This window comes from Oncorhynchus mykiss, chromosome Y, assembly GCF_013265735.2.
Source record: "Oncorhynchus mykiss isolate Arlee chromosome Y, USDA_OmykA_1.1, whole genome shotgun sequence".
In the NCBI taxonomy this organism is placed as follows: Eukaryota; Metazoa; Chordata; class Actinopteri; order Salmoniformes; family Salmonidae; genus Oncorhynchus; species Oncorhynchus mykiss.
Genome location: NC_048593.1, coordinates 16367706 through 16395025, shown reverse-complemented (window position 1 = coordinate 16395025; position 27320 = coordinate 16367706). Strand labels below are relative to the sequence as shown.

Below are 27320 nucleotides of genomic sequence, written 5' to 3'. Positions count from 1 at the left end.
CTCTGTCTCTATTGCGGTTCCGCTGGTCATTTTGTCACTTCATGTCCAGTAAAAGGCCAGAGCTCGTCAGTAAGCGGAGGGCTACTGGTGAGCGCTACTACTCCTGTCTCTCCATCAAGATCCTGCACTACCTTGTCGGTCCATCTACGCTGGACCGGTTCGTCAGCTTCCTGCAGTGCCTTAATAGACTCTGGGGCGGAGGGCTGTTTTATGGACGAGACCTGGGCTCGGGAACATGACATTCCTCTCAGACAGTTAAAGGAGCCCACGGCCTTGTTCGCCCTGGATGGTAGTCCTCTCCCCAGGATTCAGCGTGAGACGCTACCTTTAACCCTCACTGTTTCTGGTAATCATAGTGAAACCATTTCTTTTTTAATTTTTCGTTCACCTTTTACACCTGTTGTTTTGGGCCATCCCTGGCTAGTTTGTCATAATCCTTCCATTAATTGGTCTAGTAATTCTATCCTCTCCTGGAACGTCTCTTGTCATGTGAAATGTTTAATGTCTGCTATCCCTCCTGTTTCCTCTGTCTCTTCTTCACAGGAGGAGCCTGGTGATTTGACAGGGGTGCCGGAGGAATATCACGATCTGCGCACGGTGTTCAGTCGGTCCAGGCCACCTCTCTTCCTCCACACCGGTCGTATGATTGTAGTATTGATCTCCTTCCGGGAACCACCCCCCCCCCGGGGTAGACTATACTCTCTGTCGGCTCCCGAACGTAAGGCTCTCGAAGATTATTTGTCTGTAGCTCTTGACGCCGGTACCATAGTCCCCTCCTCCTCTCCCGCCGGAGCGGGGTTTTTTTTTGTCAAGAAGAAGGACGGGTCTCTGCGCCCCTGCATAGATTATCGAGGGCTGAATGACATAACAGTGAAGAATCGTTATCCGCTTCCTCTTATGTCTTCAGCCTTCGAGATCCTGCAGGGAGCCAGGTTTTTCACTAAGTTGGACCTTCGTAACGCTTACCATCTCGTGCGCATCAGGGAGGGGGACGAGTGGAAGACGGCGTTTAACACTCCGTTAGGGCACTTTGAATACCGGGTTCTTCCTTTCGGCCTCGCTAACGCTCCAGCTGTCTTTCAGGCATTAGTCAATGATGTCCTGAGAGACATGCTGAACATCTTTGTTTTCGTTTACCTTGACGATATCCTGATTTTTTCACCGTCACTCCAGATTCATGTTCAGCACGTTCGACGTGTCCTCCAGCGCCTTTTAGAGAATTGTCTTTTTGTGAAGGCTGAGAAGTGCACTTTTCATGCCTCCTCCGTCACATTTCTCGGTTCTGTTATTTCCGCTGAAGGCATTAAGATGGATCCCGCTAAGGTCCAAGCTGTCATTGATTGGCCCGTCCCTAAGTCACGCGTCGAGCTGCAGCGCTTTCTCGGCTTCGCGAACTTCTATCGTCGTTTCATCCGTAATTTCGGTCAGGTGGCAGCTCCTCTCACAGCCCTTACTTCTGTCAAGACGTGCTTTAAGTGGTCCGTTTCCGCCCAGGGAGCTTTTGATCTCCTCAAGAATCGTTTTACATCCGCTCCTATCCTTGTTACACCTGACGTCTCTAGACAGTTCGTTGTCGAGGTTGACGCGTCAGAGGTGGGCGTGGGAGCCATTCTTTCTCAGCGCTCCCTCTCTGACGACAAGGTCCACCCATGCGCGTATTTTTCTCATCGCCTGTCGCCGTCGGAACGTAACTATGATGTGGGTAACCGCGAACTGCTCGCCATCCGGTTAGCCCTAGGCGAATGGCGACAGTGGTTGGAGGGGGCGACCGTTCCTTTTGTCGTTTGGACTGACCATAGGAACCTTGAGTACATCCGTTCTGCCAAACGACTTAATGCGCGTCAGGCGCGTTGGGCGCTGTTTTTCGCTCGTTTCGAGTTCGTGATTTCTTATCGTCCGGGCTCTAAGAACACCAAGCCTGATGCTTTGTCTCGTCTCTTCAGTTCTTCAGTAGCCTCCACTGACCCCGAGGGGATTCTCCCTGAGGGGCGTGTTGTCGGGTTGACTGTCTGGGGAATTGAGAGGCAGGTAAAGCAAGCGCTCACTCACACTCCGTCGCCGCGCGCTTGTCCTAGGAACCTTCTTTTCGTTCCCGTTCCTACTCGTCTGGCCGTTCTTCAGTGGGCTCACTCTGCCAAGTTAGCCGGCCACCCTGGCGTTCGGGGTACGCTTGCTTCCATTCGCCAGCGTTTTTGGTGGCCCACCCGGGAGCATGACACGCGTCGTTTCGTGGCTGCTTGTTCGGTCTGCGCGCAGACTAAGTCCGGTAACTCTCCTCCTGCCGGCCGTCTCAGGCCGCTTCCTATTCCCTCTCGACCGTGGTCTCACATCGCCTTAGATTTTGTCACCGGACTGCCTTCGTCAGCGGGGAAGACTGTTATTCTTACGGTTGTCGATAGGTTCTCTAAGGCGGCTCATTTCATTCCCCTTGCTAAGCTTCCTTCTGCTAAAGAGACGGCACAAATCATCATCGAGAATGTTTTCAGAATTCATGGCCTTCCGTCAGACGTCGTTTCGGACAGAGGTCCGCAATTCACGTCTCAATTTTGGAGGGAGTTTTGCCGTTTGATTGGGGCTTCCGTCAGTCTCTCTTCCGGCTTTCACCCCCAGTCTAACGGTCAAGCAGAACGGGCCAATCAGACTATTGGTCGCATCTTACGCAGTCTTTCTTTTCGCAACCCTGCGTCTTGGTCAGAACAGCTCCCCTGGGCAGAATACGCCCACAACTCGCTTCCTTCGTCTGCGACCGGGCTATCTCCTTTTCAGAGTAGCCTCGGGTACCAGCCTCCGCTGTTCTCATCTCAGTTCGCCGAGTCCAGCGTCCCCTCCGCTCAGGCTTTTGTCCAACGTTGCGAGCGCACCTGGAAGAGGGTCAGGTCTGCACTTTGCCGTTATAGGACGCAGACTGTGAGGGCTGCTAATAAGCGTAGAACTAAGAGTCCTAGATATTGTCGCGGTCAGAGAGTTTGGCTCTCCACTCAGAACCTTCCCCTTAAGACGGCTTCTCGCAAGTTGACCCCGCGGTTCATTGGTCCGTTCCGTATTTCTCGGGTCATTAATCCTGTCGCAGTTCGACTTCTTCTTCCGCGATACCTTCGTCGCGTCCACCCGGTCTTCCATGTCTCCTGCATCAAGCCCGTCCTTCGCGCCCCCGCTCGTCTTCCCCCCCCCCCCCCCATCCTTGTCGAGGGCGCACCCATCTACAGGGTCCGTAGAATTTTGGACATGCGTCCTCGGGGCCGTGGTCACCAGTACCTCGTAGATTGGGAGGGGTACGGTCCTGAGGAGAGGAGTTGGGTTCCCTCTCGGGACGTGCTGGACCGTGCGCTGATCGAGGATTTCCTCCGTTGCCGCCAGGTTTCCTCCTCGAGTGCGCCAGGAGGCGCTCGGTGAGTGGGGGGGTACTGTCATGTACTGTCATGTTGTGTCTTGTCTCTGTCCTTTCCCTTCACCCTGTCTCCCTCTGCTGGTCGTTGTTAGGTTACCTTTTCTCCCCCTCTTTCCCCCAGCTGTGCCTTGTCTCCTCCTAACCACCTCGTCACCCCTTTTCCCACCTGTTCCCTTTTTCCCTCTGATTAGGTCCCTATATCTCTCTCTGTTTCTGCTCCTGTCTTTGTCGGATTCTTGTTTGTTGTGTTTCATGCCTGAACCAGACTGTCGTCATGTTTGCTGTAACCTTGTCTTGTCCTGTCGGAATCTGCCGGTCCGTCTGAGCCTACCTATGTTTGGTAATTAAAGAAGCTCTGTTTAAGTTAATTCGCTTTTGGGTCCTCATTCACGCACCGTAACACAATGTTTGGAATAATACAACCACTAGCATCCCAAAAACTTTTTTAAGCAATGAGGCTGAAACAACAGATCAGAACGTTTAGCTTAAAATGTTGATAAACTATCAGGATATTTCTTCACATTATAAGAGCAGCAATGTGCACACTGCAGTAGGCTATAAGCTCGAATGTTCCATTAGCGGGAAAACACCATTATCAAAAGTGACCACAAATGTAATTATGCATGTAATGCTTTTATTATAAAAGTGCCGTTTTTATGGTGAAAATAATCTTCCCCAAACTTGAAACTCACGCGCTGCTTATGAATGCCAGTTAGCCTCTACAGCCCCTGTAAAGCAGATTCTTGTGCTTAATTTTAAGAAGTTATTTGGCGACTTTACAAACCTTATCAAAACATATAGGCCTATGGGCTAGGCTACATGAGGTGTGTGACTATGATTAGAAAAAGTCAACAACAAAAAAAGGCATTGTTTCTTGCCTTACGCTGGGCATCATTCACAAGTGATAATATATACTTCACAAGTGATAGGCTAATATTGTCACCTATCAGACTATTGTTAATTTAACCTTGTCCTTACATATACTAAATAATATACAGTGCATTCGGGAAGTATTCAGACCCCTTGACGTTTTCCACATTTTCTTACATTACAGCAATATTCCAAAATGAATTCAATCAAATATGTTCCTCATCAATATACACACACACAACAAAAAAAAAGCCCAAAAAGTTTTTCGAAATTTTTGCAAATGTAAAAAAAAAAATTGGAAATGTCAAATGTACATAAGTATTCAGACCCTTTACTCAGTACTTTGTTGAAGCACCACTGGCAGCGATTACAGCTTCAAGTTTTCTTGGGTATGATGCTATCAGCTTGGCACACCTGTATTTGGGGAGTTTATCCCATTCTTCTCTGCAGATCCTCTCAAGCTCTGTCCTCCTCTTTTTAATAGAGGCCATCACTGTTTTAGAAATGTTGCGCAACATGAGGTCATGGGTTCTCATGAAGTGTTTGATTAGATTTTCAATTACATTTGCATTGATGTCAGAGTGATTAGAGGGACAATAGAGTGCTGAATACCAGGCAGTTAGCAAGTTTGTACAAATTACCATCAGCAGCATTAGAGCTTGGAAAAGCCTAATTACCGTGACTAAACGGTTTGATTGCCTTCATGACCCGTGACCACCGGTGTGGCGGTAATATGGTCGAGTAACAGCCCTAGGCCCTGGTTAAAATTAGTGCACTAAATATGGAATAGGGTGCTGTTGGAGGCTAGAATGGTTGTTTCTGAGAACAGAAAGTTATCACGTAATAAGTCACTGAGTGGTGCCCTCACCTGTCGCCCGGGATCACCCAGCGTCCCAGGCTGACCGTCCTGCCCATTCGCTCCATCTTTCCCATGGAGCCCTGCTCTGCCCGCCACGCCATTTGGCCCCGGCTCACCCTGCAAAACAATAGATACCATCACCCAATCAGAGGCTGTGGACTGTGACAGAAACACCACCACCCAACCAGAGGCTGTGGATCTGTGAAAGAGACACCACCACCCAATCAGAGGCTGTGTGGACCTGTGACAGTGAGGATGCATCCCAAATGGCACCCTATTTCTATAGGGCACTGGTCAAAAGTGGTGCACTATATAGGAATAGGGTGCCATTTGATGAACCTCCTGGCACTATTCCTGCCCAACAGGGTGGCACTGAGAGCTTATCAAGAGGATAAGAAGCTAGACTTCAGACCTCCTTGTCATCAATAACACTGCCCTGCAAACAGGTGGAGACCATGTACATATCTGAAAGCTTAAACACCTGTTAGCAGTGTGGAGTCTGTGAACTGTTATATTTCTGGGCCTGAACAGTGATTGATATTGTACATTTATTTATTGTATTTAACCCTTATTTTACCAGGAAAGTTGACTGAGAACACATTTGCATTCACAGCAACAACCTGGGGAATAGTTACAGGAGAGAGGAAAGAACCAATTGGAAGATGGGGAGGATTAGGTGGCCATGATGATATGAGGGCCAGATTGGGAATTTAGCCAGGACACCGGGGTTAACACCCCTACTCTTACTATAAGTGGTATGGAATCTTTAGTGACCACAGAGAGTCAGGACACCCGTTTAATATCCCATCCGAAAGGTGGCACCCTACACAGGTCAATGTCCCCAATCACTACCATGATGTATTGGGATATTGTTTTTTAAACCAGAGGAAAGAGTGCATCCTACCGGCCCTCCAACACCACTTCCAGCAGCATCTGGTCTCCCATCAAGGACTAACCCAGCTTATCTTCAGAGGTAAGCCACCAACGTAATGCATTTTTACATATACATTTTACATACTCATTTTGCATTCACATTTTACATACATGGTACTTCTATATAAAGCAATTACATAACAATAATTCATTATCAAACATAAGCTGTTTAAACCCGCCTCTCAGCCATCCCACCTATCACCATAGACCACCCCTCAGCCACTCTCAGCCCATCCCACCTATCACCATAGACCACCCCTTGGCCACTCTCAGCCCATCCCACCTATCACCATAGACCACCCCTCAGCCACTCTCAGCCCATCCCACCTATCACCATAGACCACCCCTCGGCCACTCTCAGCCCATCCCACCTATCACCATAGACCACCCCTCAGCCACTCTCAGCCCATCCCACCTATCACCATAGACCACCCCTTGGCCACTCTCAGCCCATCCCACCTATCACCATAGACCACCCCTCGGCCACTTTCAGCCCATCCCACCTATCACCATAGACCACCCCTCGGCCACTCTCAGCCCATCCCACCTATCACCATAGACCACCCCTCAGCCACTCTCAGCCCATCCCACCTATCACCATAGACCACCCCTCGGCCACTCTCAGCCCATCCCACCTATCACCATAGACCACCCCTCGGCCACTCTCAGCCCATCCCACCTATCACCATAGACCACCCCTCGGCCACTCTCAGCCCATCCCACCTATCACCATAGACCACCCCTCGGCCACTCTCAGCCCATCCCACCTATCACCATAGACCACCCCTCGGCCACTCTCAGCCCATCCCACCTATCACCATAGACCACCCTCGTTTGGTTTCCATGTGCCATATATTTGTCAATTGTGCTGTGATGTTTTACATAAATGTTGAATCTTTCTAATCGTATAGTATCCACAGATTGTGAGCTAATAATGAAAACCTTTCCTATGAGTATTATTATGTTATTTATATAGCGCAGCTATCAACATTTTTGTCCTCAAATGAAACGGGTATATATTTCTATTTATGCCAATTCCTTTCAGCCAATTTGTATCTTTAATATACGACAGGCGAACAAGTTCCCTACTTTCTCCCTTTTCCACTTGCCTCCTCCATTTTTGTGGTAGTGCTGCAATCAGTTGGTTATAAGTTTGGTTTGAGCAGATATTCCCATATACTTTCGATAGCTGCATATGTGAAATAACATTTATTAACATCATGAATAAATATAATACAATTTTAAAACATTTTTCCATAAAGAATGTTTTTTTTATTATTAATCAGCATATTTGAGTTTAACCATACCATTTGTTGTACTATTTGTTCTATATTTTCAGGAGGATAAAACTGAAATTGTAACCAGCCAAGTATGGCTTGTTTAAGAAAGGGCGATACTTTAAACAAAGTTTCCTTTTCAGTTAGTCGGAAATGAGAAGTTGTAATCTGTATAAAGGCAAAAAGTCAATTTTTCAACAAAGGAGGAGCCTTTCTTAATGATCTACTGGAGAACCATTTTGGGTTTAAGTATAATTTATGTATTATTGAAGCTTTTAGTGAGAGGTTTAAAGCTTTAATATTTAATAATTCTAGCCCCCCAAACTCATATTCATGGTATAAATTCGGACGTTTAATTTTGTCTGTCTTAGCATTCCAAATAAAATGAAATATTTTTTGCTCAAACGATGTAAAAAAACGAGTCGTCTGGACTTGGCAAGCCCCATTAGTAAGTAAGTCAACTGTGATAGGAACAAAGAGTTAATCAATATGATTTTTTCACAAATAGACAAGTATTTACCTCTCCATGGTTGCAGAATCTTATCTCTTTTTGCTAACTTTCTATCGAAATTCATTGTGGTAAGTTCCTTTATATTTTTTGAGTTGTGAATACCAAGTATGTCTACTTCCCCCCATTTGATTGGTAAACTACAAGGTAGTGTAACACTGTGTCTTTTAACGATCCAATACTTAATATGGTACACTTGTCATAATGAGGTTTTAGTCCACAGAGGCTAGAAAAGTGATCAAGATCTTCAATGAGACAGGGATCTAGATTGCGGACTTATGAAACAACTTCAGTCATCGGCATACATTCACACTTTAGTTATTATCCCCAGGAATTCTAACTCCTTGATGTTCTAATTGCCACAATGGTCATTCACACACACACAATACAGCCATTCTCCACGCCACGTGTGTGCCACACAGTCCAGACACCGTATTGTCTTGTATTGGGGAGGGAGAGGAAGTGTTTACAGCTGTACCCAAAATCTCAGCAGTATTTGATGTGGGCCATCTTGTTAGGCCATAGCGTCTGTGCTTTACTTTACTGCTCAGTCAGCTAAGGTCTCTGACAGGCTAAGACACAACACGGCAAAGCCTCTCTGCACCCAAAATGGCACCCTATTCCCTATTTAGTGAACTACTTTTGACCAGGGCCCAAAAGGAATAGGGTAACATTTTACAGTGCCTTCAGAAAGTATTCAGACCCCTTGACTTTTGCCACATTTTGTTACATTACAATCTAATTCAAAAATTTATTAAATAAATACAGTATACACACAATACAGTCTACACGCAATACCCATCAGCAGTCTATACACAATACCCCATAATGACAAAGCAAAAACAGTTTCTAAGAAATGTTAGCAAATGTATTAAAAATAAAAACAGAAATACCTTATTTACAAATATTCAACCATTCAGACCCTTTGCTATGAGACCCCAACATATAGTTCAGGTGCATCCTGTTTCCATTGATCATCCTTGAGATGTTTCTACAACTTCATTGGAGTCCACCTGTGGAAAATTCAATTGATTGGACATGATTCGGAAAGGCACACACCTGTCTATATAAAGGTCCCACAGTTGGAAGTGCATGTCAGAGCCATGAGGTCAAAGGAATTGTCCGTAGAGACAGGATTGTGTCAAGGCACAGACCTGTGGAAGGGTACCAAAACATTTCTGCAGCATTGAAGGTCCCCAAGAACACAGTGGCTTCCATCATTCTTAAATGGAAGAAGTTTGGAACCACCCGGCCAAACTGAGCAATCGGGGGAGAAGGGCCTTGGTCAGGGACATGACCAAGAACCCGATGGTCACTCTGACAAAGCTCCAGAGTTCCTCTGTGGAGATGGGAGAACCTTCCAGAAGAACAACCATCTCTGCAGCACTCCACCAATCAGGCCTTTATGGTAGAGTGGCCAGACGGAAGCCACTCCTCAGTAAAAGGAACATGACAGCCTGCTTGGAGTTTGCCAAAAGGCCCCTGAAGAACTCTCAGACCATGAGCAACAACATTATCTGGTCTTATGAAACCAAGATTTAACTATTCGGCCTAAACGCCAAGCGTCACATCTGGAGGAAACCTGGCACCATCCCTACGGTGAAGCATGGTAGCGGCAGCGTAGCCTAGTGGTTAGAGCGTTGGCCTAGTAACCGGAAGGTTGCAAGTTCAAACCCCCGAGCTGACAAGGTACAAATCTGTCGTTCTGCCCCTGAGCAGGCAGTTAACCCACTGTTCCTAGGCCGTCATTGAAAATAAGAATTTGTTCTTAACTGACTTGCCTAGTTAAATAAAGGTAAAATAAATAAATAAAAAATGGTGGTGGCAGCATCATGCTGTGGGGGTGTTTTTCAGTGGCAGGGACTGGGAGACTAGTTAGGATCGAGGCAAAGTACAGATGAAAAACCCATCCAATCTGACAGAGCTCGAGAGGATCTGCAGAGAAGAATGGGAAAAAACTCTCCAAATACAGGTGTGCCAAGCTTGTGGCGTCATACCCAAGAAGGCGCGAGGCTGTAATCACGGCCAAAGACGCATCAACAAAGTACTGAGTAAAGGGTCTGAATACTAATATAAATGTGATATTTCAAAATGTCTAAAAACTAGTTTTCCTTTGTCATTATAGGGTATTGTTTGTAGATTGATGAGGGAAATAGTTGAAAGTTCTTTTTTTAGGATAAGGCACTGTAGGATGCGGCCTTGGTTTGATAACAGAATGGCCTGCATACTCTATATGATCCTAATTACCACTTTAACGACAACATTTAGATCCAGAAGTTCTTCGTCAGGTCACCTTCCAAATACAGTGTGCAGACTTTTCTGTATTTTTTCATGTATCATTAGTACTTACCATTTCTCCCATTACTCCTGGAGGCCCTCGTTGGCCAGGATCACCTGTTGGCCCCTGGGTGAGATGTGAGAAGAGATGAATAGATAGAGAGATAGAGACAGACAGATAGGGACAGATCAGACAAACGTTTAACTCACAACACAGAGGTCAAACAGTATTAATAAACACTTTTGCTGAGTGTGTAGACTAGATAGAGAGAGAGAGAATTATCAGGCGTTCATCTCAACTACATCAGGTCATGTAAACCAGTATTCATGGTATACTACCCAGATGATGAGACTCTTCACCACACCTAATGTAGGACCAAATATGCAGGGAAAGGGTCTCACTCACCTGTGGGCCTGGCTTCCCCATCTCCCCAGCTGGTCCTGGGGGTCCCTGCTCCCTCTGCAAGCAAACAGAGAACAGAACAGTGTCAGGAAGAACCATAACGCACCCTGCTGTATTCTATGACCCGTATACTCTATAAGACCCTAATTGTGTTCCAAATGGCACCCTATTCCTGTTATAGTGCAGTATTTTTGGCCAGGACCCATATGGCTCTGGTCGAAAGTAATGCACTATATAGGGAATAGGGGGCCATTTGGGATGCATTCCCAGCCAGTCTAGTCCCAGTCATGGGAGTGATGTCCATTACTTACAGGCCAGCCAGCGCTGAGCAACTGGTAGAAAGAAGTTTGCTGGAAGAAACATGGAGACATGGCAGATTATTTCAAGTTTCACAAATCAGAATTAGTTTTTTAAAATAAAATAAGTTAATGTATACATAACAATTTTTTAAAATTAATGCCTATGTTCCATCATTCATATCATTGCCATCTTAAAGGGACATTTCACTCATAAATTAAAGTGCCAATGTTTTCAGATGCTTTCACGACATTGGTTGTGAACTGTAGATCCAGCTCTACGCCTCAATCCCAAATGTCAAATTTCTTGGTTTTTCCTTCTTTTATTCAGTGCCATATCCTCTCAGAACAAAGCACTGGTGCTAAAATAAAACATATTCATCCTCACTCAATAGATACTGCAGCACAGTATCAGTTCAAAGCCCAGTGTAACAAATCGCCCATCACTACTTTATTCTTACACCGCATCTTTATTCAATAATGTCCATGTAGTTTTTCATCACGCCGTATTACACAGCCTGCAGCTGTGTTCAGACTCAGTGCAGGCAGGAAGATCAAACTGATGAGGGATGGCTGGAGCACGGGCTCACACGCACCAACAGTGTGGGGTCAAAGACTGTACAGCTAATCTGGGAAAACCTCTGGGTAAAAATAGGGTTGCAAAATTCAGGCAACGTTCCCCAAATTCCCAGGATTTCCAGAAATCAAAAACAGTTTCCAGAAATAACTGGGAATTTAGGGAAAGTTACCCGTATTTTGCAACCCTACACAGGCAGTCTATAGGTTTATAGCATTAGACTGTATGTCCCCTTGGAGTTGGGGTACAGCTAATGTGGGAGTTGGGGTGAGGTTGTGTTACAGCTGGGGGTTGGGATTTAGGGGTGGAGTTGAGGTGTAACAGATTTCAGTTGGGTTTGGAGTGAGGTTCAGCTTCAGGTAAGCGAGATACGGTGACGTTGGGGTAGGATTCGGGGTGAAATGAGGGTCGTCAACTCACCTGAAAAGTAGCCCACTCCTCAACAGTGCTCTTCCACAGGTAGAAAGAGGGCAGGCCAGGTGGGCCAGGGGGGCCTGGATCCCCCTGTCGCCCTGCACGCCCCTCAGACCCCAGCTGGCCCTGTAAGAAATATAATAGGTATTAGTTACAATATCTACACCTAGAATAAACTGAAATGATACAGTCAGTCCTATTGGACTGTGAGAGGAAACAAATGTACAGGAGGACTTGGAGTCAAAGAGAGGCAGCAGAGGCTAGGGGTTTACAACTCTAAACACATTCATTATTATTTCAGCCGTCACAAAAGAAATCTGCTCACGCTCTGATCCGATTGCAAATCCATAATTTTGTAGGACAAAGTAAAGGTGCATTGCAGACTAACCCAGCATATCATCATAGGCCATCATGTCATCGATTAAAATCACCTCAAGCCATTCCAAAACGTCAACTCCTCTTACCTTGTCACCTTTGAACCCACGCAAGCCAGCAAAACCCTGGAGAACGTAAACAACAACAGAGAGAGAGAGAGAGAGAGAGAGAGAGAGAGAGAGAGAGAGAGATCATAGAACATGTGAGACATTCATTCAAGTTAATTCAGGGATGCAGTGGGGTGCAGAGGGACAGCCCTCTCAACTTCTCATATAGTTCCTGTATCATACAATCAAATGTGATGTAACCGATGCCCTAGTAAGCTCAAGCACAACAACAAACAACACATTGATCCTCAAATGCTACCAAATAGGTTACAACATCCGCCCTGTCCACTATTAACAGACTGAGACAGGCTGCCAGTCAGAGGAGAGCAGCGGATCCCAGTAAACCTTCCCTTTACCAGGGTTTCCACTGCAGCCCGCCTCCTATGAAAGCCAAAAGTCAGTACCTTTTAGAGGTCTTCCTGCCCACAGTTTAGATACCCATTAAGCCAGCTAAAAAGACAAGCTTTCAGAAGCCTAAAGAGCACAGCAATATGGCCATGCATTTAACAGTGGCCCAGCTGCCCTGTGGAAACTGTGGTAGTTGCAAAGCAGACCACCGCAACCAACAAAATGGCTTCCTCTTAGTGGGGAGAAATAACAATCCAGCAACATCAACCATCACCAATCAACCACAAGGAATATGGTCCAGTACATTCAACACAAAAGAGAGGAGATTAATGTTTCTGGTCTTTTTAGTCAGCTTTCATATGCAGTGCCTTCGGAAAGTATTCAGACCCCTTGACTTTTTACACATTTTCTTCTAAAAGGGATTAAATAAATAAAAAATCATCAGCAATCTACACACAATAGCCCATAATGGCAAAGTGAAAAAAGTTTTTTTTCCGAGATGTTTGCTAATTTATTACAAATAAAATACAGAAATAGCTTATTTACATAGGCATTCAGACCCTATGCTATGAGACTTGAAAATTAATCTTAGGTGCATCCTGTTTCCAATGATCATCCTTGAGATGTTTCTACAACTTGATTGGAGTCCACCTGTGGTAAATTCAATTGATTGGACATGATTTGGAAAGGCACATACCTGTCTATATAAGGTCCCACAGTTGACAGTGCCTGTCAGAGCAAAAACCAAGCCATGAGGTTGAAGGAATTGTCCGTAGAGATCCGAGACAGGATTGTGTTGAGGCACAGATCTGGGGACGGGTACAAAACATTTCTGCAGCATTGAAGGTCCCCAAGAACACAGTGGCATCAAGAACACAGTGGCCTCCAGCATTCTTAAATGGAAGAAGTTTGGAACCACCAAGACTCTCCCTAGAGCTGGTCGCCCGGCCAAACTGAGCAATCGGAGGAGGTGACCAAGAACCCGATGGTCACTCTGACAGAGCTCTAGAGTTCCTCTGTGGAGATGGGAGAACCTTCCAGAAGGACACCCATCTCTGCAGCACTCCACCAATCAGGCCTTTATGGTAGAGTGGCCAGACGGAAGCCACTCCTCAGTAAAAGGCACATGACAACACGCATTGCTTTTTCCAAAAGGCATCTAAAGACTGTTAGACCATGAAAAACAAGATTCTCTGGTCTGATGAAACCAAGATTGAACTCTTTGGCCTGAATGCCAAACGTGACCTGGCACCATCCCTATGGTGAAGCATGGTGGTGGCAGCATCCTGCTGTGGGGGTGTTTTTCAGTGGCAGGGACTGGGAAACTAGTCAGGATCGAGGGAAAGATGAATGGCGCAAAGTACAGAGAGATCCCTGATGAAAACCTGCTCCAGAGCGCTCAGGACCTCCGACTGAAAATACAGGTGTGCTAAGCTGGTAGTGTCATACCTAAGAAGACTCAAGGCTGTAATTGCTGCCAAAGGTGCTTCAACAAAGTACTGAGTAAAGGGTCTGAATAATTATGTAATTATGAAATATATATATTTTTTTATATAAATTAGCTAAACTTTCTGAAAACCTGTTTTAGCTTCGTCATTATGGTGTATTGTGCTTAGATTGATGAGAACATTTTTAAAATGTAATTCATTTTAGAATAAGGCTGTAACATAACAAAATGTGGAAAAGTCAAGGGGTCTGAATACTTTCCAAAGGCACTGTAGGTCACATCATGTCAGCATGAGTCCGTAAAGCTTAGATAACACAGAAGATTTACATGCAACAAGGATATAAAAATTCCATGAAATGTCGTCTACGTCAGGGGCTAAAGCCAGACCAGCTTCACCTATCATTGTCACATGCAAGCACACACACACACACACACACACACACACACACACACACACACACACACACACACACACACACACACACACACACACACACACACACACACACACACACACCACAGGCCTGACATACAGCATGTTGTCAGTGAGTATCTGGGGTTGATTATTAATGTGTGTTTTATTACATTGTCTGTTAAGTAAATAGCTAACCATATGAATTGAGCCCGTGGCCCCATCATTGCAAAGTCTAAAGCCATGGGTGGCCTACCATTTAAATGTTTCATTAAACTGTTTCATTCATTGGTGCTACCTATTATTACTTGTGCTGCAGCAATATTAGACTTGTTTTAACGCTGTTTTTAACCATGCCTGCAGATTTGATCTTGATGTAGGTAAATACATGACAAATGCTGCTATTCCAGGGGATATGGCATCACCAGTCGCTATATATATATATTTATATTGGCAGATGAAAGTCATATGAACATCGATGTAAAAGTGTATTTTTTTTTTACGGTGTGATGCTGCTACTGCAAATATTTTTTGTTGATATACCAAAGTCTTTTATTACTTCATCCATATGACTCGACACCGATACAGACAAAGTGTCCTCTAGAAATGAACGCAGTACTTTTGAATCAGCACTTTTAGAGAGCAATGAACTAAAATGCTACTAGCGGATAAACAAACCTGGAAGTAAAACTGTGCCTTTTCAAATGCACTTTTGGGATATAATCTTATGTACGTACTGTTAAATCCAAGCAATATAGAAGCGCGTTTGCTAAATTGAAATGTCAAATGGCCTCTCTCGCTATCGAGACTGGGCGATACACAAACACTCTCATAGATAAATGTGTATGTACCTTTTGTAACTCTGGTTCCATTGATACGTAAGATCATACTGTGGGTTATACAATGACATTAGGGATCTTTTTTTTGTCAGCTGTCCAGCCAAAATGAGCATTTTAACGGTCTTGATGAAAATAATAAACTAGGTGAAATGTTATCAGGTAACTATAATGTCAATGCCTGTGCCAAAGCCATCTTATCCTCCAACGGAGACATTTTTAGTGCCTTATTATTAGTGCTATCGTCCTTTAATTCACTGTATTTTTTTTGGGGGGGGGGGGGGGGTTGTGCATACATGTATATAGAGTACAGTACCAGTCAAAAGTTTGGACACATCTACTCATTCAAGGGTTTTTCTTAATTTGTACTATTTTCTACATTGTAGAATAATAGTGAAGACATCAAAACTATGAAATAACACATATGGAACCATGTAGGAACCATTTAAAAAAAAAAAAAATCTAATGGTATTTTAGCTGTCATCAAGGCAGAGTGGGCAATGCTGTCAACAAGGCAAAGGGTGGCTACTTTGAAAAAATCTCAAATATAAAACATTTTTTGATTTGTTGAACACTTTTTTGGTTTCTACACGATTCCATGTGTTATTTCATAGCTTAGAAAATAGTACAAATAAAGAAAAACCCCGGAATGAGTACGTGTTTCCAAACTTTTGACTGGTACTGTATGTCTGTGCTATTATAGATGACACTTGTACCATGTTTCACCATGATTGTTTTGAGCGTCTCAAAACTCAATCTGTATTTCGTATTATTGTATCATTGTTCAAACTCTAAACTTTACATCACCATGGCCAGGAGCCCATGAGATCATAATGTATTCTTGCTTTACAGGAGAAGGTGCTTCATTACTGCAGTCTTCCCGACTGCAGAGCCTTTTACTCTTCATTCATGTTCTCTACAGCCGGGATTAATCACAGTAATGGTGTCGAGTGATCCCAGGCCTTTATAACAGACAGATAGCCAGGCTGAAGCTCCAGGACCAAGCCAGACGGGGCCAGATGTTGCTCCATCTGGGTCTGGTTCTGAAGGATCTAAGTGGTCCGGTCGGTCTGGCATTGTAAACCAGGCAAACCTCTGATTGGGCCGGATAGCAGAGCTTCATGCCCCCTCCACCAATTAAAGAGGCTTGTTGATGTGATTGCTGTGACTAATGCGGTAATGAAGGCATTGACACTTGGTGCCAATTTGGAGCTGTGGAGTTGCTAATGTGAAGAGAGGAATATGAAAAATATCAGAAGACACTTACCTCCTTTCCTGGGGGCCCCATTATGCCTGGGGGCCCTCTCTGGACCCTATACATCTGGCCATCAGAGCCCAGAACCAGGTCCCCTTCTCTGGATACGATGGTCACAGTGCCTGAGCGCTCTGTTCCTCCTTCCACAGTGATAGCACAGTCAGGGTTTGGGTCAGGTTGGGTGGGGATGTGTGTGGTGGGTCTCCTCTCCTCAGTGACAGCTTCTATAGGGGTGGCAGGGGGCACTGAGGTGGGGGCGAGGGCGGTCCGTGAGGGGGTCTGGGGCCCCTCCACCTCCTGCCTCAACAGGTTAAAGTCTGGGTGCTCCGGGTCCAGGGGGGTCTTTATTGGAGTCTTAACAATGGAAGGCTTCTTCGAGGAAGACACAGGATCCAAATCAATAATGATGTCATCCGAGGGTTTCCCGGGAAACAGGCCAATGCCCTTCCCTCCAGAGTCTGCCGACTTCTTGTCCGTGGTGATGTTCTCGTCCAGGAGTTTGGAGGAGGGCTCATGCTTGCCCTCATGGCTGTCCTTAGGGCCCTGCCTGCTGGGTTTCCACTGAGGATTAAGGTGTCCCCCGTGGAGATTTGGATCAGCCAGGTCTGTGTCTTCGTCCACCACAAAGACGTCTCCTCGTCCCACCATACCTTTCTGGTGGGGACCCCATGTCCCGTCCCCACGCTGACTCCCAGTCTGCCCAAACACATCCTATGGAGACACAACACAAACACAATTTATGTATTGTGGTGCTGAATAGGAATATACACTGAGAGTACAAAACAGTAGGTTCACCTGCATTGCTTGCTGTTTGGGGTTTTAGGCTGGGTTTCTGTACAGCACTTTGAGATATCAGCTGATGTACGAAGGGCTATATAAAATACATTTGATTGATTGATTGATTGTAGGTACACCTTCGTAATATTGAGTTGGACCCTCTTTTGCCCTTGGTGTCCTTTGGCTGGTGGACCATTCTTGATACACATGGGAAACTGTTGACTGTGAAAAGCCCACCAGCATTGCAGATCTTGACATACTCAAACCGGTGCAACTGGCACCTACTACCATACCCCGTTCAAATGCGCTTAAATATTTGGTATTTTTTGTCTATTTACCCTCTAAATGAGACACATACACAATCCATGCCTCAATTGTCTCAATGCTTAAAAATATATATTTTTTACCTGTCTCCTCCCCTTCATCTACACTGATTGGAGTGGATTTAACAAGTTACATCAATAAGGGCTCATGGCTTTCACCTGGATTCACCTGGTCAATCTATGCTTGTAGGTTGTTAGCAAATGATGTTATTCTTCAATAACACAAACTCCAAAGCAAATCAGGGGGAGAAAAATAGGTTTATTTGAGAAGGACAAATCATAGATGTTATGCTGGGAGGTAGATGTTCAGTCTCCCTTGTCCTCAGCTTTTCTCCACAAGGAACAGGATGCCATTTATTACCCCCCACCATAGCCTGGGGTTGACCAATCAGAAGTTCTTGCAGTACAACTGGGCCAATGGCCAAATAACAAGTATCCTGCTCCCGACTCAATGTACAAAACATAGCACATGTAACTCTGAGTTCAGGACTGACATTCCACAGATTCTAAACAGCTGTTGAACTGAAACCCAACTCCTATTTACATTGACAATTCCCTATTGACCATTAGTACTATATTTAGTTTAGTACTCTCGTCCTCTCATCCTCTGCGTTGTGTAAATTTCTTCAAAATATTCTTATACCCACCCTAGACCATTTAAAAAATAAATATAGTTCAAATGTCTTTTTAGAAAACAATAGAAAACATGAGAAAATAGACCGAATTAAAAACATTAGCAGTAAGCATAAAATAACTTACGTTAAACACCTTGCATTTCTATAAAACACAAAGGGCATATTTTACTTGCTGTTGCAATAAGAAATATAATTCACACAAAGTTATAGAAAAGAGGTATTAACAGGTGTGATACCACATCTGAGAGCGCATGGTTCGTTACAGCACAGAGGACAGTTACCACGGGCATATTGACCACAATCATGAGGCTTGGTGTGATGATGAAGACCCTTATGATCCCCACCACATTATGGTGAACACCACTGACACCCATCTCCAAAAAGACAAGGTTGATGAATCTTACGATATCCCCTATCACGTAACTGTCGGATTTAAGCAGACAAACATCGGGCAATAGCACACTTGATAACCTGGATGAGGATGAGAGAAATAACCACATCTCCCACTATTGGAAGTATCATGCTCACCAAAAACCTTCCCCATGTACCGAATGTGGAAGACAACCACATGACTAAGCCTAAATCATCTGGATTGTAATCATGATATTTAGCGCCCTCAGTCCTGATCTTTTGGATTAGGTTAGTTATTTCCTCAAGAATGATCAGGGATGTAAGTACAGCATTAGGCACCAATAACAGCACATGTACCCCCTTGTGCGGAAAGAAGATAATCAAGGGCCAAACGATTTTGCATCGCCACAGTCCGAATGACAGTCAGTAATTAACTCAAGACTCTCAACTGTTCTATTAGCAAAGATTTCACAAAAAGTTAGCCATATTAATAACTTCCCGTGCTATTTTGAAAATACCACATGAGGGAAAGGCAATCACAAAGAATCTCCCTGTTTCTGTATTCACACGTTTATGACGGTGTGAAAAATGGGAATTCACAGAACGTCTTACATGAGGTACTACATATCCCAAATAACACAATCCCTTGCCACAACTTTGGTAAACAGGAATAGGCATAGGATCCACAGATGAAGTAAGTCCCATTAGGAGCTATCATACCATTATTGATGATGGCATAAAAAACAGTCATAATGCCGTTACTGAGAGTCAATTCAACAGACATTAGACATTCCGCAACCTTAGTACTGTCACAGGCAGGTAGGTCTGTTGTCTGATCACACTTACTCTGTCCTACTTTGACAAACGCGTCCTGGTGCAGTTGAGACAAATTCAGAGAGAGTGACCTACTAAAACATAACCACCCAACAGGGGCATGTGTAATAACTAGGTAAGGTGGTCGATGATTAGTGTCATTGGTAATCTCAAATGAAGGAAGGTACTGCAGAACTAGGTACTCTCGCATGTTGATACTCAACATTCTCACCCCAATTAGTACCAATAACCCCAATAATACCAATTAACATCTCTCCATATACACAACATTTCACTCTGGTTAAAAGGAATATCCCTTAATGGAATAACTGCCCACGATGTGAATGGTGCACACGTACAAACTAAACAACTTCTTTGATCGACTACTGTGGCATCGTGTAGAGAGCTAGAAACCCGAGTGTCCCTCATCCTGCTAAAGCATCTCTGTGTTAGAAATGGAAATACCACCCACATCCTGTATTAGGAGGAAACTCGCAAGGAAAATACTTTCAAACATCTTTCACTCTTGTCTGCAAGACAATAATATTCAATCATCCTTTTATCAAGGTAATCATTCACCAAGTCCTTTAAAAGTGACCAGCTCTTCCACACTGGTATCAGTCCCACTTAGATAACTATTAGAAATTATGTTCTGACAGTCTGCCGGTAATGAGGAATTCTTCTTCTGTTCCACTGGTTGCACTTCACCCGTGATCTTGTATCGTTTCATGTACAGTCCTTGAATCGAAGGATATTGCTTCAGCTTCAGACTGTAAATTCTCATAATCTGTAATGAAGGAAACAAAAAAGTGAAAGTGACATCCTGGTTTCAAGAGAAATTGTAGATTTCCCTAAGTAAGCATGTCCTGATTCTCAGGAAAAAGTTGGACATTTCACCTAGATATCCCTAATATGACGACTGCGGTGTACAACATAGAAGCTTATCAGGTTCTGATCATCTTACTATGCTTCTTCACCCGAGATTGGCCCCGATTGCTAATCAATCAGTTCTTTATTCTCCAGGCTCCGCTTTGTCATCAACATGGACAACCTTGCAATGAATGACATGTATCCATCGTGATTTTCCCTGGACTTTTACTGATGACCTCGTTATGAGCAAAACATGATAAGGACCTTCCCAGTTTGGCCCTACTGTGTCGGTCACATATATTTTTACCACCATCACCCATCGTCCTGGCTCTACGTCATATTCCCCATTAGAGAGTTGTATGCAATAGTTAAGTATTGTGTCACTCATAAAGTGAACATCTGCTTTTCTCAAATCTAACGTGCCTGGTAGTGACATGGGTCCATTGTAGGAACTGACCAGCCTACCTTCCTCACACTCTGCTCAATAATGCTTGAACCGTCTGTGCATAAGATAAACTCAAGGATTTCCAACGAATGACTCTATGAACTCATCAGAGAGCTGATCAAAAACAACTCACAACAGTCGTGTTCAAGTAATGTGGTATCTGGAGGATACATCAGAGTAGCTGGGTTACATGGTGTATTTTCAACTATACCCATGTCCCATAGATCTTTATCCACTACTTAAGTAGCGTCCATAGCTTCCTTGCTAATGGGATGTTGTTTTGTGCAAGCTGGGGCAACACCTGGCAAGCACACTGGTTCTATATAGAAAGTTCCACACTCATTTTTCTTCGTAGTCCAAATAGCATGGTTCTGAACTGTAGATTCCAGCATCAATCTTCATTGGACCAATATAAATTAATAATAGTTTGGTATGTTTCATATCTGTCTTCGTCTCCCCCCCACTCCTGTTGCTCTTATCTTCTTGCTTGTGTACTGAGGACATATATGTTTTGCATAAGATATGTGAAATACTTCAGCACCCGTATAAAGTAAAAAAAAAAAACTACTGCAAAAGAGTTATTTTTTTTGCCCTTTTTTCTCCCCAATTTCATGGTATCCAATTGGTAGTAGTTACAGTCTTGTCTCACAGCTGCAACTCCCATACGTACTCGGGAGAGGCGAAGGTCGAGAGCCATGCATCCTCCGAAACACAACCAAACCAAGCCGCACTGCTTCTTGACACAATGCACATCCAACCCGGAAGCCAGCCGCACCAATGTGTCAGAGGAAACACTGTATACCTGGTGACCTGGTCAGCGTGCACTGCGCCCGGCCCGCCACAGGAGTCGCCAGTGTGCGATGAGACAAGGATATCCCTGCCGGCCAAACCCTCCCTAACCCGGACGACGCTTGGCCAATTGTGCACCGCCCTATGCGATAGAGTGCCTTAGACCACTGCTCCACCCGGGAGGCATTACTGCAAAATTGTTAACCATAATGTTCACATATATTCCATCCGATTTCATATGTACACCAGCTGAGATGGCACGTAAGAGGGAGTCTGTTAGTTTACCTCCACAGCATCCAGCAAACTCTGCTGCCGAGTCGGAGAGAGCTTTTTAATTTCTGCCCAAGCATTGTGTCGTTGGGGCTGTTGTCTTGATTCCATTTTCCCTTAGACAGACCCTTCTTCTCCTGGCCACTTCTCATAAAAGCACATTTTCTTTTCCGGCATTCTCGTTGCCAGTGACCAGAAATTCCGCAACAATGACATACACCAGGTTTCTTTTTTACTGAACGAATAATGTTGTTGGTTTCACTTGGAACCTGCGCAACTCTGATACTCACGTCTCGTGGATGCTTAAAAGTTTTTGACCATTCATCCAGATGTTGATTTATGTGTGATTACGGTCTCTACTTCCTTTTACAGGCTGTGTTCTGGTTGGCCTAAGACATCGTTCGTCACTGCTGTCAGAATCTGTTTACTCAAAGCCAGGCAGTGCTGACCAGATGGTTGAAAGGTGATCTGCCTTGCACAACTCAGTGTGAGAATAGATGGATTGGAGAACAGAATTTCTCCTTTTAAGGCTTTCAAACTATCTTTATCTCTCTGCAATGTCATTATATTAACTTCAAAAGTTGTATAATATATATCTCTATGTTTATATATTTATTTATCCCCAATATATACAGTTGAAGTTCGGAAGTGTACATACCTTAGCCAAATACATTTAAACTCCGTTTTTCCACAGTTCCTGACATTTAATCCGAGTAAAAATTCCCTGTCTTAGGTCAGGTAGGATCACCACTTTATATTAAGAATGTGAAATGTCAGAATAATAGTCTAGAATTATTCTCTTCGGCTTTAATTTCTTTCATCACATTCCCAGTGGCTCAGAAGTTTACATACAGTCAATTTGTATTTGGTAGCATTGCCTGTAAATTGTTTAACTTCGGTCAAACGTTTCAGTTAGCCTTCCACAAGCTGCCCACAAAAAGTTGGGTGAATTTTGGCACACTCCTCCTGACAGAGCTATTGTAACGGAGTCAGGTTTCTAGGCCTCCTTGCTCGCACACGCCTTTTCAGTTCTGCCCACAAATTTTCTATAACATTGAGGTCAGGGCTTTGTGATGGCCACTCCAATACCTTGACTTTGTTGTCCTTAAGCCATTTTGCAACAACATCAGAAGTATGCTTGGGGTCATTGTACATTTGGAAGACCCATTTGTGACCAAGCTTTAACTGATGTCTTGAGATGTTGCTTCAATATATCCACAACATTTTCATGCCTCATGATGCTATCTATTTTGTGAAGTGCACCAGTCCCTCCTGCAGCAAAGCACCCCCACAACGTGACGCTGCCACCACGTGCTTCAAGGTTGGGATGGTGTTATTCGACTTGCAAACCTCCCCCTTTTTCCTCCAAACATATCGATGGTCATTATGGCCAAACAGTTCTATATTTGTTTCATCAGACCAGAGGACATTTCTCCAAAAAGTACGATCTTTGTCTCCGTGTGCAATTGCAAACCGTAGTCTGGCATTTTTATGGCAGTTTTGGAGCAGTGGCTTCTTCCTTGCTGAGCGGCCTTTCGGGCTATGTCGATAGGACTCGTTTTACTGTGGATATAGATAATTTTGCACCTGTTTCCTCCAGCATCTTCACAAGGTCCTTTGCAGTTTTCCAGGATTGATTTGCACTTTTCGCACCAAAGTACGTTAATGTCTAGGAGACAGAACGCGTCTCCTTCCTGAGCGGTATGACGGCTGCGTGGTCCCATGGTGTTTAAACTTGCGTACTTTTGTTTGTACAGATGAACGTGGTACCTTCAGGCATTTAGAAATTGTTCCCAAGGATGAAACAGACTTGTAGAGGTCTACAATTTTGTTTCTGAGGTTTTGGCTGATTTCTTTTGATTTTCCCATGATGTCAAGCAAAAAGGCACTGAGTTTGAAGGTAGGCCTTGAAATAAATCCACAGGTACACCTCAAATTGACTCAAATTATATCAATTAGCCTTTTAGATGCTTCTAAAGCCATGACATACTTTTCTGGAATTTTCCAAGCTGTTTAAAGGCACCAACCTTTAAATAGAGTAAGGACTCTGACCTTTTAATAGAGTAACAAAGGACTAAACTCTGTAATAAACCAAGGACTTGAACACTTATACATCACAGATACATATCACTCATTGCATGCACTATTTTAACCAGATTTGGTTATTTTAAAATTATATTGGGCTAGACTCACCCAGCAATTCTGCCATCAATCAGGAAATTAAGAGTTGACTCTCCAAAGTGGGTTGTGCACAGCCTTCTCTCTTTCCTCTGGATCAACACACAGTTAATATGTTTTTCTTGTTCTTGTTGTTCAGACTAATTCATCCGGGTCACGGAACCAAGTGTTAGCAATTGATGTTATTCTTCAATAACAAAAACTCCAAAGCAAATCAAGGGGAGAAAAATTTATTATTATTAATAATATATTAATAATATTATTATTATTTATTTGAGAAGGACAATTCATAGATTGTTACATACCCCAGTCTCTGTGTTGTTGTGGGTTTGATTGTGTTTGTATGTGTGTGTATTTCAAGATGGCTTCCTGGATTCCAAAGCAGCTGATTGGTCGGCCCATCACTAGTTGGCGCTCTGACCCTGCCCTCTCGTCAGGGGATATAGCTATCTGCAATTACCGACTCCTTTAGCAGCTTGAAAAGGCAGTGTTCCTTTGTTAGGAGAGATTTGTTGAAAGTGTTTTTGTAGCCGCTCCTGAAGAGGTAAGTGTATTCCATAGTACCTAGTGTTTTTGGTTTATTTAAATTGTTCCCTAAGTTTGAATAATTCTGTTTAATTTGTTCCCAGGAGGGGAAGGGGAAGGCACCTTGGGAGTGTTTAGGCAAGAGGCCTGCAGGCATAAATATATCTGTAGTATTTACTCGGTCTATGCACACTAGGTAAGACCTGGGCAGACCACCCTGTGTATTTTGGTTAGCGCGCCAGGTGGTGCTAAGAATAGGTAACCAGTGGGTAGGCAGGTAAGGTAGGAGAGGGGGAACTTTAACTTTCTTTGTTTTGGTTCCGTCCAGCCCCTTTTCCCAACCTTACCGTGTGAAGGAAGAATAAATTCCCTGTAAACGGTAATATTCTCTGCCTCTGTCAACCTTACCCGCACCTACAATCAAATACCTTTTTTCACTACACGGGGAGTTGAGTTGTAGCAGGGTGTTGCGTTCCCTCCAAGAGGCATAACATGTTATGCTGGGAGGTAGATGTTCTGTCTCCTCTGTCCTCAGCTTTTCTCCACCAAACAAAGGAACAAGTTGCCCATTATAATCCCCCACCATAGCCTGGGGTTGACCTATCAGAAGTCCTTGCAGTACAACTGGGCCAATGGCCAAATAACAAGTATCCTGCTCCCAACTCAATGTACAGAACGTAGGACACGTAGCTCTGAGTTCAGGAGTGACATTCCATAGATTCTAAACAGCTGTTGAACTGAAACCCAACTCCTATTTACAATTCCCTATTGACCATTAGTTAGGGTTGCAAAGGGTCAGAAACTTTCTGGTAAATTTCCGTAATTTTCCCAGAAACTTTCCATGGGAAGTTAAGCCTGGGAATTTTGAGAATTTTTGCTTAAATTCATAAAAAAAAGTTAGCTTATAACAGTGAATCTTTTTTTGTGGGATACACAAGGAAATTCTAGGTATTGTGGCATATTTTGGTTAAACTATTCCCAATTCAAAGGACTTGCAGCCCTCTGCATGCAAAGTGCATTCTTCCATCACATGTGCAGTGCACTCTTCCATCACCTGAACAGCTGATTCTCAAGATCTTGCACACTAATGAGATGCTATTGAGTATACACTACTACACTGTCTGAGCCAAGGAGTACATGTTTTCTGCTAAGTTTTGATTACAATACTGGGCAGGCTGAATATATTTTATGACATTCATTATTTTTTGTTAACTAGTAAATAGTAGCCTACAGCAAAGTGTTTAAATAATTTCTAACTTGTTAACAATTTCTGCTAGTTAGTTTTTGCTACCATGTGGGTTTTAGCTTGCTTGAGCCTGCTAACTGAGGAGTGTTAATTCACCTGTTTCCATACATGTTTCATTTTAAAACATGTATCTTACAAAGGAGTTGCTTAATCTAACTGTTTAACTATTTATCTGTACATGGAATTGTATTTGGTATTTGTTTACTAATTTTTTTCTAATCTTTACAGGAAAATGCCATGGGCACTATCTGTGTGGAGACATTTCACTACAGCTAATGTAGAAGCAAAAGCTGTGCACATTTGAAAATACTGTGCCAAATCATATGTGAAGAATGCAACAAAGATGCAGAATCATCGGGCCAAGTCCATAACGTTCCCTCAGCGCTCACAACAAGCAACCTCTGACAAAAGTACCTCTACTTCTATTCGAGGGGAAAATGATGAATCAGACACCTTATCGATAGCAATAGCTCATGGTCCTCCTGGAATCAGAAGTTGTTTTGACTCAATGGATGAATGTAGTCAGAGAAATGCTGATGAATGTCTTGCTTGAACTGTGTATTCAACTGGTTCACCTCTGATGCTCACAAGAAACGTATATTGGAAGAGATTTCTGAATGTTCTTTGCCTAGCATACACCCCTCCAACCAGACATACTTTGTCTACTCACTTGCTGGATGCAGAGTTCAACAGAGTTCAAGTGAAGGTCAAGCAAATCATAGCGAAAGCAGACTGTATTGCAATCATCTCTGATGGGTGGTCAAATGTTTGTGGAAAAGGAATAATTAACTACATCTCCAACCCTCAACCAGTATTCTACAAGAGCACAGACACAAGGGACAACAGACACACTGGTCTCTTCATAGCAGACCAGCTGAAGGCAGTCATCAATGACCTTGGACCACAGAAGGTATTTGCACTGGTAACAGACAATGCTGCAAACATGAAGGCTGCTTGGTCTAAAGTGGAGGGGTCCTATCCTCACAACACACCCATTGGCTGTGCTATTCATGGATTGACTCTGCTCCTCAAGGACATCATGGCACTGAAAACAATGGATACACTACAAGAGAGCCAAGGAAATGGTTAGGTATGTGAAGGGTCATCAAGTTATAACAGCAATCTACCTCACCAAGCAAAGTGAGAAGAATAAGAGCACCACATTGAAGCTGCCCAGCAACACCCATTGGGGTGGTGTTGTCATCATGTTAGACAGTCTCCTGGAGGCGAAGGAGTCTCTCCAAGAAATGGCCATACCACAGTCTGCCGATATGGACAGCCCCATCAAGAGGATCCTCCAGGATGATGTATTTTGGGAGAGGGTGGTAAGCAGCCTGAAACTCCTGAAACATATAGCAGCAGCCATTGCAGGGATTGAGGGAGACAATGCCATCCTGTCTGATTTTCAGACTCCGCTTGCAGATGTAAGAGAAGAAATCTGTACTGTCCTGCCCACTTCAATGTTGCTCCAAGCAGAGGAAACTGCAGTTCTGAAATACCTCAAAAAGTGCAAAGA

At 43.9% G+C, this 27320-nt stretch overlaps 1 protein-coding gene across 3 annotated transcripts in view; it reads right to left on the bottom strand.

Annotated features, from left to right (window-relative positions):
* Positions 1-27320, bottom strand: part of si:ch211-196i2.1 (collagen alpha-1(I) chain) — a 134851-nt gene that overhangs the window by 28395 nt on the left and 79136 nt on the right. For all 3 annotated transcript variants that reach the window (XM_036967537.1, XM_021590765.2, XM_036967538.1), the window contains 7 exons: positions 16595-17293; positions 12267-12302; positions 11809-11928; positions 10827-10865; positions 10519-10572; positions 10186-10239; positions 5127-5234 (listed from right to left, as the gene is read on the bottom strand). In XM_036967537.1, the coding sequence (XP_036823432.1) occupies positions 5127-5234; positions 10186-10239; positions 10519-10572; positions 10827-10865; positions 11809-11928; positions 12267-12302; positions 16595-17293 (1110 nt within the window). The remainder of the gene's footprint in view (positions 1-5126; positions 5235-10185; positions 10240-10518; positions 10573-10826; positions 10866-11808; positions 11929-12266; positions 12303-16594; positions 17294-27320) is intronic.